This window comes from Oncorhynchus keta, chromosome 20 (genome assembly GCF_023373465.1).
Source record: "Oncorhynchus keta strain PuntledgeMale-10-30-2019 chromosome 20, Oket_V2, whole genome shotgun sequence".
In the NCBI taxonomy this organism is placed as follows: Eukaryota; Metazoa; Chordata; class Actinopteri; order Salmoniformes; family Salmonidae; genus Oncorhynchus; species Oncorhynchus keta.
In genome coordinates this window covers 3,976,122-3,993,968 of record NC_068440.1, presented here as the reverse complement: position 1 = coordinate 3,993,968, position 17,847 = coordinate 3,976,122, and the positions used below count along the sequence as shown (strand labels likewise).

At 41.4% G+C, this 17,847-nt stretch overlaps 1 protein-coding gene across 1 annotated transcript in view; it reads left to right on the top strand.

Moving 5' to 3' along the window:
- atp9b (ATPase phospholipid transporting 9B) overlaps positions 1–17,847 on the top strand; it is a 59,049-nt gene that overhangs the window by 1,359 nt on the left and 39,843 nt on the right. The window contains exons 2-11 of the mRNA XM_052471901.1: positions 1,438–1,611; positions 4,129–4,279; positions 5,518–5,631; positions 5,807–5,915; positions 7,368–7,426; positions 7,704–7,755; positions 10,064–10,158; positions 11,802–11,882; positions 13,928–14,003; positions 16,717–16,793. Of these exons, the coding sequence (XP_052327861.1) occupies positions 1,438–1,611; positions 4,129–4,279; positions 5,518–5,631; positions 5,807–5,915; positions 7,368–7,426; positions 7,704–7,755; positions 10,064–10,158; positions 11,802–11,882; positions 13,928–14,003; positions 16,717–16,793 (988 nt within the window). The remainder of the gene's footprint in view (positions 1–1,437; positions 1,612–4,128; positions 4,280–5,517; positions 5,632–5,806; positions 5,916–7,367; positions 7,427–7,703; positions 7,756–10,063; positions 10,159–11,801; positions 11,883–13,927; positions 14,004–16,716; positions 16,794–17,847) is intronic.

Genomic DNA, 17,847 nt, shown 5'->3' with positions numbered 1-17,847 from the left:
CATTTTTGTGTAGTTGTTGGTGGAATGAAACGATTAATCAACAAATGCTTGGCCAGGTTATTATGCAAGGCCTAGCATTTGTCTTGGGCATGGCTCCTCACTTCTCCATTCGAATGTAGGGGAACCATTGTTTCAATGTTGCATTATGTAGGCCTTGGCTATGCATTGGAATTGATACAGTGCAGGTATCATATTTTGCACGTTTTCATGATGAGACTATGCATTGTTGAAAATAAATGCTAGACAATGTAGGCTGACCCAAATTAGATGGGTCCTTTGCACTTGCTAGCAACTTTCAATTTTGATCCATTATCCCTTTGATATTTTGAACTGGCCAATTATTCCTCAGCAAAGTGGTTTGTAAATTTTTATTTTTTACAAAGGATCAATTGAAGAAATAGAATAGCTATTACCTACTTATAGAATAACATGAATATAGAAATGAAAATAGCAAGGGGTTTACAGTAACCAGGGGAGAAGCTCTTCTAATCACCAGTATAGCCCAGTGTTAGGGAATCTGATACCCTCATGGGACTAAACCAGTTGCATTTTAGCTTATCTATCAAAATGTGTCTGTGTTGCATTGGAGAGTTGTGGACCCATTCAATGACTGAGGATAAGATGAACAGAATCTACAGTATGTTGTGTAGTTAGTCCAGCTCATTGAGAGGCCCTCCTTTACCTGGTATTGTAGTAGATCTGCTTCCTAATTCCTTAAGTCCTTATGCATAAGACATTATGTCCCCAGGAGACTTTCCTGTGTGCTCTTAGTGCTCATGTGAATTGTGTGCTACTCCAGGACATAGGAACCAAGCCAACCTCTCCTCTGGCTTAATTATATTTGTCAGTAGTCTTTCATTCCTACATCAGCGATGTTACTGCTTTAAAATGCAGTAGAGATTAGTCAAGACTGTTAGGGTCCATACATGTTTGGATCTGGATGCTAGGATCCTATTTGTTAAGTGAAAAATGTGGCCCAGTGGAATCGATGTAATGCAATAAAGTAGGAGGAATGTGTCAGCAAATTAATTAATTGAACCTTTTCTTTATCAGAGTGGTAGTGAATCAGTGAAACCAACTGACAAATGTTCAAGTTCCCCTGCTTTAAGGTTGCAATCAATACAGATCCTCACCCTGATAGGCCTTTGTTGTTGTCTGGGTAAACAACTGTCTACAATTTTCTGCCCTCGTCTTCATTATTGTTAGTTCCCAAGTTCTCACTTTTACCATGAGTTCCTTCCTGTCTTTGTAAATATTTTGCTGTAACAACAAGCCCAGTTATCAAACGTCTGTATTTTATAGGAATACATGCGTTTGCTGTAAGGTCTCTTCTGTCAACATGTTCACTGCAGGTTTGTTAGTATCTGTGCCTGCTTGAAATGAACTTGTGTATATAGCTGTATTATTTACAGTAAACATGTTGTTTTTCCTTTCCAGGTATTCTTTAGAAGATGAACCCTCTAACTTGGATGAGATGCCCCTGATGATGTCTGAGGAAGGTTTTGAGAATGATGAGAGTGACTACCACACCCTGCCTCGGGCCAGGGCCAACCAGAGACAGAGAGGTCTGGGGTGGCTCCTCATGGGAGGCTGGAAGATCCTCTGTGGCAGGTAGGTGGGAAGTGGAACCACTAACTGTTGGGCTGCAACCCGATTCTCCACCCTTCTCCTGACTTGCACACTCCCTGTCAAAGATTTAACAATGTTGGAAACTTATTCTAGCTAATGCTTGCACAAATCCAATGCTTTTATATCCATGTCCTGAATGTGTAAGTGCACACTTTGGGAGGAGGGTGCAGAATTGGGATTCAGCCTTGGTCATCCAGGAGCTCTCAAAAGGTTTTAGTTTTTTCATCAAGCAACCAGTGGCTTTATTGAAAGATGAGCTATACTATATATTTTTTAAATTGGTTATTAAAAAAAGAAGAAATGTTTTTAACAAGGCAAGTCAGTTAAGAACAAATTCTTATATACAATGACGGCCAAACCCGGACGATGCTGGGCCATTTGGCCCCCGTCCTATGGGACTCCCAATCACGGCCGGATGTGATACACTTGCACTGAGAGGCAGTGTCTTAGACCGCTGCGCCACTGGGGAGCCCTATATGGCGATGTAGTTTTAGGGACTTCATTTCAAATCACAAAAATATAGTCATTCCCTGCCCCAAAGTGTGTGTGTTGGGGAAGAGGGGAGAGGGCATTATTGGTATATTTGTATTGTATGCCAGAGAAGCTCAGTTTGGATTTCCAACGCACTGGTAGCTGTGCATGAAGTGAGCAGTGGGGATGTTTTTGGTTGAGTTCCTCGATACGCACTACCAGTCCCAAAATACTTTGAGGTCAAACAATACAATGCGGCTTATCCAGCTAATGATTTATTTGACGGGTTTTGTCCTCTACTAAAATACAATTTACAATGTGTTAGAGTGAAATATTTATCAGCACTAACACCAATAAAATGTAATAAGGTGTGTAAACAAATGGAAGAGGGATATTTTAATGCTAAACAAATAACTTTTTGTAATGTTTATGTATGAATTTGATAGAATACTACGTTTTCAGTGTCGTTTGGTTATCAGTGGTGCATCTCCAGCCCAAAACTGCGTATTGATCTTTTCCCTAATGAACAAATCGGATTTTTCACAGCTGACCAGTTTGATGCTTTCCAGTAATTTTATGTATGCTTAGCCGAGGATTATAAAACACAAATAATTCACGCAGAATAACCCCTGCTTATTCAAATGTCCTATTATTTAAATAGTATTCATTTGTGCAAATAATCTCACTTATGAATCTGGACGGTGGCATGTAGAGAAGGGTTACATAGAAGCCAACACAAACACATATTTTTTTCAAAGTTGATTTATGTTGTGTTTTGCCAATGTGCTTAAAGAGTGTATATGCCAAGGCAATCAGCATGACGGTGTACACCATGAGGCCAGACTTTCTCTTCTCTCTAGTGCCAGAGTTTAGGGCAGAGGCCTAGTCAGATGCATCTGAATATAGACCCATACGTGTTAGCTATCCCTACCACTAGCTAGTTGTCTAAAGACAAGCAGTTGTATCACACACAGTCCACATCAAGTAGCCATTATGCATGTCAAATGTGTTTGCAGAGACTGTACTGAAACCGATATTCTGGCCTCTTTGCAACCTCTTGTAGACTCAGATGCATGGGAAATGGCTAATCTCTGGATGTTACCCGTGCCACTCAGCCACCCCGGGCAAAACTCACTCAGAACCAATGGAGTAGACTATATGTAATTATTACATAATTCCCTAAAAAGCATTTATTCCATATGTCTGGCTCTTGAGTGAGACTTGACTCTTCTCTTCAGCTGGCAATGAAGTCTGGCTGCTGTAACATTCACATGGGAATCCGCCCTGGAGTGCTCCTAACCTTTTCAGTTAATTTAAAGTGCTAAAAGAGCTTTCTTGTAAATTGTGTCAAAGCAACCCAGTAGATCTAATTAACAGTGACATGGCTTAGGATATAATTAGCAGGCTGGACCACCACATTGTTTCTCCCCAGCGATGCTATGAACGATGAGAGACCTAGCCTGCTCTGGGAGAATGTGAATGTGTACTCAAGAATCTGTACTATTCTCTACTTTGCAGTATCCAGGCTGAACCCCAGTAATACAGTACAAATCCCATGATAATTGTGTAAAGTAACCGTTCCATAGCTAGAGGTTTATTTACATTATAAAATCTACCTGTAACCGTTACGCAACTTCCTTTGGTAGCTCACCTGACCTATTTTATTTCCATAGCAGAGATGCCACACTTCAGACCTTTGCAAAGGCCGTCCATGAGGAAGGCCGTCTGAACAAAACGTGTTTAGTGTTAGGCTATTTATTTAGGGTTTTCTGTTTAATTGAAGATAACCATGAAAGCAAAACCCTTGTTTGGGACGTATGTAGTTACACTCCAATTGTGTTTCTTAAGATGTCATTCTTTTTCTCCTTTTGTTTGGATTACCTATCTGTAACACCTTTTTTCGTTTCATCTGTTCTTGGACTACTACTCACGGGAAATAAGGGATTCTCATGACAACGTCACCCGTGGCTTGTTTTTCACAGCACATTTCTTAGTGATGGTGATGACGTTCTTCATTCTGTCCCTCAGCTGCTGTGACTGCTTGGCTCGTATGTGTCGGAGGACGAAGGAGCTGAAAGCCCGGACAGTGTGGCTGGGCCACCCGGAGAAGTGTGAGGAGAAGTACCCCAAGAACGCCATTAAAAACCAGAAGTACAACTTCTTCACCTTTGTGCCTGGGGTGAGTTTACACACAGTGCTGAATGTTAGCTTATCTATCAGGATGCGCTTTAGACATATTTGAAATGTGTCGTTCTAAAGGACAAAGTTAAAACTTATTACGAACTTTTATATTAGATGTGTCATGTACCAATTTATAATAGTTCAGGGTGCATACAATTCCAACATATATTTAGAAAAATGTATAGAAGAACATGCTGTGAAGAAATTGCTGTCACGAACTGAGGTGTAATGTAAAGTTTCCAACAAAGCTCAGATCAACCAAAGCTCAGTTTTATTTACCAAATGGCTTTATGATGAAGAGACTGGTTTTTAGCCAGTGTCATTAAACTGTCTCTCAGAACCGTATTCTCATCCATATAGAGCCAAACCCTCTGCTTTTCTCCTACACTTTGAATTATTAAATGGTTTAGCAGTATGAGTCATAAAATTTCAACTGTCTCAGAAACATACATATTCTCATTCATATTGAGCCAAACACTCTGCATTTCTCCTACACTTTGAATTATTAAATGGTTTAGCAGTATGCTTTATCCTAAAGGTCAAGGAGTTCATTAACTATAGAGCGTCATTCATTGCTCCCATTGGCTCTAATAATCTGGGACTGGAAGCAAGCGCTCATCATTTTGATCATTACAAAAAAATGAATTTGGCTATCTGTGGGACTAGTGGGAGTCTAACTCCCACAAATGGGAGACTAGTGTACTCAAAGCATGCGCAGACCAACTGGCAAGTGTCTTCTCTGATATTTTCAACCTCTCCCTGATCGAGTCTGTAATACCTACATGTTTCAAGCAGACCACCATAGTCCCTGTGCCCAAGGAAGCTGGGGCCAAGCTTTCTACCATCCATGACCTATATAGTAGGCGGTGTCAGAGGAAAGCCCCAAAAATTGTCAGACTCCAATCACCCAAGTAATAGACTGTTTTCTCTGCTACCGCACGGCAAGCGGTACTGGAGCGCCAAGTCTAGGACCTGTATATAGCCTCGTTATTGTTATTTTATTGTTACTTTGTTATAATTTTCTACTTTAGTAAATATTTTCTTAACTCTTTCTTGAACTGCATTGCTGGTTAAGGTCTTGTAAGTAAGCATTTCATGGTAAGGTCTACGACACCTGTTGTATTAGGATCATGTGACACAGTTTGATTTGATCTAGCCCATCCGGTGTGCTATGACTGTTATCTGCGTTCTTTCTTCAGTGCAGATATTCACTCATCATTTTCTTATTCTTCTCAGGTTCTCTACCAGCAGTTCAAGTTCTTCCTCAACCTGTACTTTCTAGTGGTGGCCTGCTCCCAGTTCGTGCCATCCCTAAAAATAGGGTACTTGTACACCTACTGGGCACCTCTGGTAAATGTGTTTTTCACTTTTCAGGATTCGTGTGAATGCTTTGTGTAGGCTAACCTTTGTGTTTTTGAACACACAAACTGACGTTGTCCCAGTCCTAAATATGAACACACTTGTATTACATCCTGTCAGTATGTGTGTTAAATGTCAACGGTGTGTTTTTATTTCTGCCACCCAGGGCTTTGTGATGGCTGTTACAATGGTACGTGAGGCCGTGGACGAGGTCCGACGGTACCAGCGGGACAAGGAGATGAACTCCCAGCTCTACAGCAAGCTCACAGTGCGAGGTTCATAACAAAACATGTTTCCTCCTCCGTATGGATGAAGATACTACTGTAACTGTTATGGAAATGGATACTCCTCTGTGTGGATGAAGATACTACTGTAACTGTTATGGAAATAGCTACTCCTCTGCTCACACTTGATTGGTCACATGATGCTGAATGATATTGTAGTTGTACTTAAGCTTGCCCCATGCAATTAAGGAACAACACTCACAGGGTTCTGCATTCTAACGAAAGTCATTCTACTTGCTATAATTGCATTGATTTCTTTCCAAGACTGCAAACAGTTGTGTGTGTGTGGATATCCTCTAGTGTGATATCCATGACACGGGAGAGGGATGTCAGTTTCACACACACATTCTGTGTGCAGGGATGGGCAACTTGGGTGGGGGCCACAAAAAAGGGTCTCGTGGGTCTGCATACACACATCCTCCCACACCTTGCGGGAAAAACATTTTAGAGGCCGCCCTCGTGACAGCAATGATAACAGCATTTAAGTTTCCTGAAATTCTGCACATTTTGCCATGGGGCGTAGAGAAAACGTTGTTGTTGAGCGTCTGCTAAATGACTTAAATGTAATGTAAATGTTAAAGCAAGTTCGCTGCAATTCCACATATTTTGTCATAGGATGGAAGCAAATATTTTCAGTTTTTAATATGATAACTGATGATCAGTGGGCCCCACCCCAGTCGGTAATTCGACCATGCTTACTACACGATTAGATAGCTGGCCATTGATGATCAGTGGGCCCCACCCCAGTCGGTAATTCGACCATGCTTACTACACGATTAGATAGCTGGCCACTATACTAACTTACCAATCTAAAAAATATTAGCTGACATGGGCAAATTGAGTGACTGCTGGTTGTGCATCAGCAATCAAATGTTGAAATTGCACGTGTATTTTGTTCTAACTCTCAAGAGCCCCCTAAAAAGAAATCCCCCAAAAATGAATGAATTAATGTTTTGTTTGTTGTAATTGGTCCTCGGCCCACAAACGGAATGCGGGTCGACAGTTTCCCACACCTGGTCTATTGTGTGTGTGTCTCCCTGTCTTTCTGTCTAGTGTGTCTATGTGTCGGAAAGAGGGTATTGAATGGATATAATTGAGAGTGACCTGGTGTGCCCATGTTTTTGTCTATGCCTCAGACCAGGGATCAGAACAGAAGGGTATTACATTTGCATGGGCAAGGTAATCAATCTCTTCAAAGTTGAGGGAGTGAGAAGAAGAGTGCTGGAAAAACAGGGTTGTGGTTTTAAGAGTCAGCATCACTTTCAATGACCAAAGATCAATACATGCATTTTATTTCACCTCTGTTTAGACATTCATAGTGTGTCTTATGAGGTAGTCAATCTACAGTCAATGTGTCTGTAAAGGAGCCACTTTAGAGATTGCTTTCTGTGTTTCTGTCTATTTACAGACATTTGATCTTGGTTCTCTTTATTTTTCCCTCAGGTAAAGTTCAAGTGAAGAGTTCTGACATACAAGTTGGAGACCTCATCATAGTTGAAAAGGTGGGTCTCTTATAGCTCTTGTGAGCAATGTTGCAATCCTGTCAATTCACTTTGTGTTTGAGTATCATATGGCCCTAAGTGATTCATATGACGGGATCACCGTAACTGCCTAGTCAGGGAAGTGACCTTGTTCAATTATTCAGGAATATCCCAGGACTACTGTTACTGCGCTCGCTAACATTTTGACAACCATACTAAGCTCACTTAGTGGCCTTAGTTGACTAGCTAGTTCTCACCTCATCTTTTTCTGTTTTTATCTCATAATGTTTTGTTGCAGAACCAAAGGATCCCTGCAGATATGATATTTCTAAGGACATCAGAGAAGACTGGTGGGTTGTAGCGTCTCAGTGTCTGTAACATGGAATAAACACAACATTCCCAAAGCACAACAAATACCATCAGTGTAATTATACCGAACAAAACTATAAACTCAACATATGACAATTTCAATGATTTTACTGAGTTACAGTTTATATAAGGAAATCAGTCAATTGATATAAATAAATTAGGCTTGAATCAATTGATTTCACTTGACTGGGCAAGGGAGTGGAGCTAGGCCCAGCCAATCAGAACGAGTTTTTCCCCACATAAGGGCTTTATTAAAGACAGTAATGCTCCTCAGTTTCATCAGCTGTCTGGGTGGCTGGTCTCGGATGATCCCGCAGGTGAAGAAGCTGGATGTGGAGGTGCTGGGCTGTTGTGGTTAGACGTACTGCCATTCTCTAAAATGACATTTGAGGCAATTTATGGTAGAGAAATGATTCCTGCAGTCAGCATGCCAATTGCATGCTCCTGCAAAACTTGAGACAGGTGTGACATTGTGTTGTGACAAAACTGCACATTTTAGTGGCCTGTTATTGTCCCCAGCACAAGGTGCACCTGTGTAATGAACATGCTGTTTAATCAGCTTCTTAATATCCCACACCTGTGAGGTGGATGGATTGTCTTGGTTAAGGAGAAATGCTCACTAATAGGGATGTGAACAAATTTGTGCACAACATTTTAGAGAAATAAGCTTTTTGTGCATGAAGAATTTCTGTGATTTAAAAAAAGTTTTTACATTTTTTTTTTCAGCTCATGAAACACAGGACCAACACTTTACATTGAGCATTTATAGTGTAGATAATAAAGTTTGACATTAAGACTACAAAGTTATGAAGTCCATATAAATGATTAGGGGAAGGGATTGTTCAATTATAGTAGTGTTATTACATTATCCAGTCAGTAACTTTATGCTTTCCCCTGTCATGTTTATCTTGGCTAATATTTACAGGCAATTTTGGTTATACAATAGAGCAGAGAAAGTAAAGTCATGACAGTTCAAATATCCCACCTTGTCTTTCTATCTAATTCAGCTGTAGCTCACTGAAACAAACCTTTCCTGAAAAGTCAAGTTGAGTTTCATACAACTTTTACTAGAAAAAAGTACTGTAGATTGAATAAAGATATTGGATTTGGGAATGATAAAGACCCAAACAAATTCTTTACAGTTATGATAGTGATGAAATGTATTTGATATAAACACATTCCAATTTCCAAAGAATTAGATATGCTAATACAGGACTGCCAAAGCCTGTTCTCACAGAATTAAATACTCCTCTCTTGTCACATTATAGTAAAGTAGCAGGATTTAATCTAGATCTGGCTCTCTGTCCAGAAAAACACATTATAATTTATCGTAGATTTAGGGACTATCCTGTGACCTATATGTGTAATGAAAAACCCTGCCCACGAAAGTACAGTATTAATCAAAATCTTAACTATTTTTCATTTACAAGCAATAAAACAAGCATGTCCACCTTTTTGAATAGAACTAATAAAGAAACCTCAACATCAATCCATGATTTTACTATAGATACAGAATGTAATGTGTGAAATGAGCCTTTGACTGGCGATAAGGGACAGTATTGAGCTCAGTGTGGCTCGTCTCATCAGAGGCCTCTGTGTTCTCTACCATCAGCTGATTGGCTGGGGAATGGAAACCATATGCCAGACTCCTCCAGTGACTGATGATTTAAATATCAATTAATCAATGGTTCCATCGGGTCTCGGGCTCTTCTCTGAGAGGTATCATGAGAAATAAAGGCTCTGGACATAATTTCCATCGATCTCCTATGTGTCAATATGCCCTCGCAGGGAGCACTGATGTCTTTATGCCCTCACAACAGTCAGTGGTGTTATGTGTGCAGAGTCATCATAGCAGCCATGAATCATCCTCGGCGATATGTTTTCCATCATGCTTAACCCCCTGGGCCCATTTAAAGCTGACCTTTAGCCTCTCTGTCAAATAGCCGTCCTCGTCCATCAGTTTCATAAAGAATATTACCTCAGATCCATACAGTTCATGACCTCTAAGCATTTGTTAGGCTCTTGTGGACGGCTAAGTGGCTTTCTCATGGCTCTATATCGTGCAGTGCACACATGTTGAAAGCAGACATTCTGTAATGGTTTGACCATTAGTACATTAATACTTTCAGGCTAAGAACTGATATTTATAATATGTATACATCTTCTTTCACTGTACTGCATATCTTTCATATTTTAGGTACTGACTAAACCCAAACGTCTCTGATTACACAGTTATTTTTTTACCAGGGATTAAAAGCGTACCTACTGTAAAACCTTTTGTTTTTCTAGGTTCATGTTTCATCAGGACGGACCAATTAGACGGAGAGACAGACTGGAAGTTGAAAGTTGCTGTTGTTTGCACACACAGACTACCTGCTCTTGGGGTATGTACATGACCTGTTCTCAGTATGTGACTAATATAACTGATAAATGTCATGTTATATTCAGTGATTATATTTTGTGTTATTAAAAACATTATTGTCAGTATTAGGTTGTTTTTAATGAGGCATGGAAACCTTATCCTCATGATAGCCAGAATGCCATAGAACACAGTACCTTCTTTCTCTACGATGAGATGATACTAAACACTTCATATTTATGTTTGTTTTTCTGTCACTACTTAATGTGACCACAGAATTCAAGTTTCAGCAAGTCAACTGGACGATTTCATTACCATATAAGGTTTCCAGTTGATGGGGGATGGCAATCACTTCTTTATTACTTTTTACCCCAATTAAACCCATCCTCCCTACTTATTGTAACAGGATCATTTTTAGAAGGCTGTGGGGTCATTTTAACGTTCAGTGAATTGTGACAAGCTTTTGAGAAGATCCATACAGTTGTTAACCAAATCATATTCTGTCAATTTGATGAGGTCTATTGAGCTGCTTGGTTCTATCTTATTAGTTATATGTCCCATGTGTTATGATTGAATGATCTTTGTACAGGGATAACCTTTCACCCAATAACACTTGAGAGTGAATTGAAATGATGTTGGACAGAGCAGGAAACAACATAATTCAGTATCGCTATTTGACCAGATTACTAATCGAGGTTACAAATTCTAACTTCAGATACACTTTTCTCATAAAACTTTCTTGTCCACATAAGCAAGTTATTTATTTGAACGTTTGATTCGGAACCCCATTAATTTCCTTTTTTTATTTCCTATCTTGATGAGACATTTAGTCTATGTGGTAAGACACTTGCTGCAACTGTGTCTCAGAAAGTGACATAATTCTGCCTCTATTGTGTCTGGCTCTAGAGAGTCTGTATTTCATCCGTGGGAGGAATCTACTGGCAACGGCTCTACACTGGGGCTGAGTAAGATAATCTTCCCCTCCCTGCATGTTTTCACCCTGAGAGCACTATGTGAGCATAACTGACGGTACCTGGTGCATAGAGGCAGCCTGGCTGAATAATTTAATGTTTACAATCAATTCTATTCCACAAGGGGAGTGGGCTGCAGTAAGATCGGCGACAGGTCACGCAACTGAAATGGAGCTTTTGCACCTTTAATTACTAGGCAAGTCAGTTAAGGAAAAAATCTTATTTACAATAAATGGCTTCCCCGGCCAACCCTAGCGATGCTGGGCCAATTGTGCGCCGCCCTATGGGACTCCCAGTCACGGCCGGTTGTGATACAGCCTGGAATCGAACCAGGATCTGTAGTGACGCATCTAGCACTGAGATGCAGTGCCTTAGACCGCCGCGCCACTCGGGAATCCTCAACTTGATACAGTTTTTAAGGGGGTTGGGATAATAGAAGAGAGTAAGGGAGTGTCTGTACTGTATGTGTGTTTGCAGTTACATATTTTTTACGTTTTGGGTTGTTTTTTACTGTGTCACACACTTTTCGCTGACACGATAATCCCATCCTTTTATAGCAGGTGTTATCTTTGGCAAGCCTCACAGGTTTCTTCAACTCCTGACACTTTGATACTCTCTGGGAGAGTTGGGAAGGCTTTTTATGAAGGGAAATATTTACTTGATTACTTTATTCAGGTCATTTCTACCCCTCTCTCAGGACCTCTTTTCCATCAATGCTTATGTCTATGCCCAGAAGCCTCAGCTGGACATCCACAGTTTTGAGGGAAACTTCACAAGGGTAAGTGGCTCACTGACATCACACTGTCAAACAAATGTGAAAGGTACATGACATGAACACAAAAATAGGATCAACATCACAAAGGGATATACCACGTTGAGAAATGGCAACAATAAAGAATAGTGTGAGCAGCAGCAGTATCTCCAGGAGGCATGGTGCTGAGTGCTGACATCACAGGATGGTCCTCCCTGCTCTCCTCCATCCGTCCCCTCACTTATTTTATTTTATTAATAGCAGATTAGTGCAGCCCCCAGAGAGAGTAGAGCCCCAACACAGAGGGGCTTTGTGTATCGCCTTCACTCTTGGCGCCACACCAGGCTTAGTGAGCGAGCACTTCCTCTGCTCATTCATCCTCCGCGGCCTTCCTTTGCATAACGTGTACTTTAGGTCCCGGCCATTCCCACTGACCCCCTTCAACTAAACGTACCTATTTATGAGGCTTTCCTTCCTCAAGACGGATATGAAGCTTTGTTTCTTTCAGTGTTCCCTACTTCTACATTCAGTGGTCAGACTCTGAGAACGATGTGGGAAATTATGTCAATGTCAGAGTGGGCAAGCATTCAGCCAACCTGCCATTTTATTTTTCATGCACCTTTTCCCCTGTTTTAATGAATTGACCGGATGTGGGTGCTTGGGTATCATAGTTATCATATCAGGCATGCAATTTGATCTGAAATCGGATCCTCTGCCTCGGCACTCATTCTGACTTGAGCTGTTTTCAGCGTACGTCTTTATTTAAGAGCATCGGGGGTGGGGGTACTACTCTGAATCGAGGCCCTCTGGGGGCTTATGTATCACTGAAATCTCATCTGCAACCCCACCCAGGACTCTTTTAAAGGAGCCTCTTTCCCCACTATTGCCACATCTTGTGAAAGTATCGATAAGGGAGTATGTAGCTACAGTATGTAGCTCGGACCCATGGTAGCAGGTGTTTATGGAAATGAATGGTACTGAATGGCAGTCTGGTATTCTGACTGCACCGTCTGAGGATGGGTGGTCAGGTATTACCATATAAACATTTACATTTAAGTCATTTAGCAGACGCTCTTATCCAGAGCGACTTACAAATTGGTGCATTCACCTTATGACATCCAGTGGAACAGCCACTTTACAATAGTGCATCTAAATCTTTTAAGGGGGGGGGGGGGTGAGAAGGATTACTTTATCCTATCCTAGGTATTCCTTAAAGAGGTGGGGTTTCAGGTGTCTCCGGAAGGTGGTGATTGACTCCGCTGTCCTGGCGTCGTGAGGGAGTGTGTTCCACCATTGGGGAGCCAGAGCAGCGAACAGTTTTGACTGGGCTGAGCGGGAACTGTACTTCCTCGGTGGTAGGGAGGCGAGCAGGCCAGAGGTGGATGAACGCAGTGCCCTTGTTTGGGTGTAGGGCCTGATCAGAGCCTGGAGGTACTGAGGTGCCGTTCCCCTCACAGCTCCGTAGGCAAGCACCATGGTCTTGTAGCGGATGCGAGCTTCAACTGGAAGCCAGTGGAGAGAGCGGAGGAGCGGGGTGACGTGAGAGAACTTGGGAAGGTTGAACACCAGACGGGCTGCGGCGTTCTGGATGAGTTGTAGGGGTTTAATGGCACAGGCAGGGAGCCCAGCCAACAGCGAGTCTCAGTAATCCAGACGGGAAATGACAAGTGCCTGGATTAGGACCTGCGCCACCTCCTGTGTGAGGCAGGGTCGTACTCTGCGGATGTTGTAGAGCATGAACCTACAGGAACGGGCCACCGCCTTGATGTTAGTTGAGAACGACAGGGTGTTGTCCAGGATCACGCCAAGGTTCTTAGCGCTCTGGGAGGAGGACACAATGGAGTTGTCAACCGTGATGGCGAGATCATGGAACGGGCAGTCCTTCCCCGGGAGGAAGAGCAGCTCCGTCTTGCCGAGGTTCAGCTTGAGGTGGTGATCCGTCATCCACACTGATATGTCTGCCAGACATGCAGAGATGCGATTCGCCACCTGGTCATCAGAAGGGGGAAAGTAACCTTGTACTTCTTGAATGTTGAGCGAAGATAAACATATTTTTGAATTCTCCCCTCTAGGAAGACGGTGATCCACAAATCCATGAGAGTTTGAGCATTGACCACACCCTTTGGGCCAGCACTATTGTGGCATCTGGTAAGTAAAAAGAACTTCTCAACTGTGTGGTTTATGATAGGTTGACTCTAAATTTTTGTTTTGCATCCAAAGTTTGCAATTAAGCTTTATCTAGACATTTCTGATGTGTAGTTGTTTATGACTTGGGATCACATTTTCCATCCAACCCAATTACTTTTTGTAGTGAGATACAATGACTCGGAAATGGGAGATTTAAATACATTTCAATTAAATGTGTTGAGCTTACAGTGTATAACTTTCTCCTACCTCAGCCTGCTAAGCTTAATTCCCCACACCACAGTTGTCTCAGTAGAAAGTGTTTGACACTTTCTCAGTCATTCTCCACACCATTGATCTGTGGTTTCCCTCTCTCCCTTGGCCTGACCTTGAACACAAAAACACACATCCTTTATTGCCCCCAACCCACCTTTACTTACACACACACACCTAACTTAGACCTCTGACATCATTCTTGTAAGGCTTTGTCATTGTGCACCACATAACTCTCCTTGGCTTTCATCAGAAGGACACTCGATAGACTTAGGTCTTTGTCTGGGACTGGTAAAGCACTCCTCAGATGATCACAGTTTTGCTCTATTAGGTGTGATGAGTCAAGTTGTGAGAAGTTATTCACATACAGTGGGGCAATTTTGTTTTTGGTGTCCTTTGACAGCTCTTTGGTCTTGGCCATAGTGGAGTTTGGAGTGTGACTGTTTGAGGTTGTGGACAGGTGTCTTTTATACTGATAACAAGGTCAAACAGGTGCCATTAATACAGGTAACGAGTGGAGGACAGAGGAGCCCCTTAACCTCTTCAACCTATGGGGGCGCTATGTCATTATTGGATAAAAAGACGTGCCCGTTTTAAGCGCAATATTTTGTCACGAAAAGATACTCGACTATGCATGGAATTGACAGCCTTGGAAAGACAAAACTCTGACGTTTCCAAAACTGCAAAGATATTATCTGTGAGTGCCCCAGAACTAATGCTACAGGCGAAACCAAGATGAAGTTTCATACAGGAAATGCCCCAGATTCTGAAGGCGCTGTGTTCCAATGTCTCCTTATATGGCTGTGAATGCGCCAGGAATGAGCCTGCCCTTTCTGTCGTTTCTAACCAAGGTGTCTGCAGCATTGTGATGTGTTTGTAGGCATATCATTGGAAGATTGACCATAAGAGACTACATTTACCTGGTGTCCCGCCCGGTGTCCTGTGTCGAAATTATTGCGTAATCTGTACGTCCATGCGCGTTCCATTTCTTCAGAAGAGAAAGTCAACTGCCACGAAGGATTTTATCATCGATAGATATGTGAAAAACACCTTGAGGATTGATTCTAAACATTGGTTTGCCATGTTTCTGTCGATATTATGGAGTTAATTTGGAAAAAAGTTCGCGTTTTAATTACTTAATATTATTATTTTTTTTCCCTTACCCAAACGTGATGAACAAAACGGAGCGATTAGTCGACACAAATAATATTTTTTGTAAAAACGGAACATTTGCTATCTGAGAGTCTCCTTATTGAAAACATCTGAAGTTCTTCAAAGGTAAATGATTTTATTTGAATCCTTTTCTGATTTTTGTGAAAATGTTGCATGCTGAAAGAGAGGCATAATCCTATGCTAGGCTATCAATACTGTTACACAAATGCTTGTTTAGCTATGGTTCAAAAGCATATTTTGAAAATCTGAGATGACCGTGTTGTTAACAAAAGGCTAAGCTTGAGAGCAAATAGATTAATTTCATTTCATTTGCGATTTTCATGAATAGTTAATGTTGCGTTATGGTAATGAGCTTGAGGCTGTAGTCACGATACCGGATCCGGGATGGCTCGACGCAAGAAGTTAAAGAAGAAGTTACATGTCTGTGATAGCCAGAAATCTTGCTTGTTTGTAGGTGTCCAAATACTTATTTTCCACCATAATCTGCAAATAAATTCATTCCAAAATCCTACAATGTGATTTTTCTGGATTTTTTTCTTCTCTTTTTGTCTGTCTTAGTTGAAGTGTACCTATGATGAAAATTACAGGCCTCTCATCATTTTAAGTGGGAGAACTTGCACAATTGGTGGCTGACTAAATACTTTTTTGCCCCACTGTATTTAAATGAAATCTTGTCTGTGCCAAAACCATTTGTCACATTTTTGCCCTTTTATCTTCAGTCAAGGTGATTCATTACATTTGATTTGTTTCCTCACCGAATGTTCTCTCCTAATCTTTCAATAGTTTTCTCTTTACCCTTTTTCTCACCCAGTCGTGTCCTCTCTCTTCCTCTTAGCCTTTTTAGTTGGGGGATTGCATGGGCTCTATTTAAGTTTATTAGTGGTCTTGCTCTCCCATTTAAGCTCATTTAATATTAATGGCACATTCGTCTTCTGTAATAAGGGTGCCTTAATGAATCTGCAAATAAAGATGGTGGAGTATCGATTGGCTTTTAAGAGCTGCTTCCATGGGAAGTCTGGCCAGGGACCAGGAGCCTAGCACATTAAACCTCTGTCTCTGTCTGTGGGGCTACAACCATAGAGCATAGCCTCTCTGTGCTTTGCATTGTTTTTTTCTACCTTTTTAAATATCTAGGTAAGTCAGTTAAGAACAAATTTGCAACCTTTCGGTTACTAGTCCAACGCTCTAACAACTAGGCTACCTGCCGCCCGCTTACTTGACAAAGATGAGTCTGATGTGTGTGTGTTCCAGTTAATGAGCAGCATTGCTTTCCTGTCTCTCTGTTTGACAGGCACAGTGATAGGGGTGGTGATCTACACAGGAAAAGAGACCAGGAGTGTACTGAACACGTCCTCGCCCAAGAATAAGGTAAATGTTTTTTTGTGTACAGGCAGAAAGAAGTTGGCGATTTGTGTGTTTATATGTGCTTGTTGTATGAACAGATAACCCATAACGTTACACCAAATATAACCCCTCTATTTTATTTAAAGGGGCTCTTTTGGGGTTTTGGCAATGAGCCCCTTTAACTACTTCCCCAGAGTGAGATGAACTCATTGATACCATGTTTATGTCTGCATGTTGTTTGAAGGAAATTGCTAACTAGCGTTTGCGCTAATGCTAGTTAACAATTGCGCTATGCCTGGAAGTCTATAGGTGTCTGCCAGCATGCTAGTACATACCCATTGCTAACTAGCATTAGCGCAATGACTGGAAGTCTATGGGTGTCTGCTAGCATACTAGTAGATACCCATAGACTTCCAGTCATTGCGCTAACGCTAGTTAGCACTGGCTCTTGAAACTACATCGAACTTCCTTCATACTAGACACGGAGACACAAAAATGGTGTCCATGAGTTCATCTGCCTCTGAGGAAGTAGATAAAGGGCTTCATTGCCAAAATCCCAAAGTATCCCTTTAAGGCTCCCTTTATTAAAGATGTACAGTAAGCAGCTACAAAAAAACTGAAATGTTGTCATACCATTTATAACATTTCAGTGGTGTTAGATTTGTAAGATTATAAGCCTCAAAAGTTTCAAGGCCCGTACAGCATTGAGAACCAAAGAACTCCTCTCTCCGTTCCGCTGCCTTTCTCTAATCAGTAATCAATCACTGATGACCTGTCAATTCTAAAGGTCACCCCCATGCTAATTAACCTGGAGGGAAATTAACCAACCCAGGATTTAAATTACATTTTCAGCACAAAGTTAATCCTGCAGAATCCCCATTGAGCGTTTATTCTCCCCAGAACGAGGAGATTAATGAAAACGCGTTCCTAAATATAAGATTTCAAACACAAGATCTTCAGATTAGATGGACGTGGGTCAACTGATAGAGAGCAATCGATTAGATCCCGCTGTCTGGCACTGTTTTGGCAACAGTAGAAGGAAGAATATCTCTGGCATGCACTGATATGTGTACAGAGT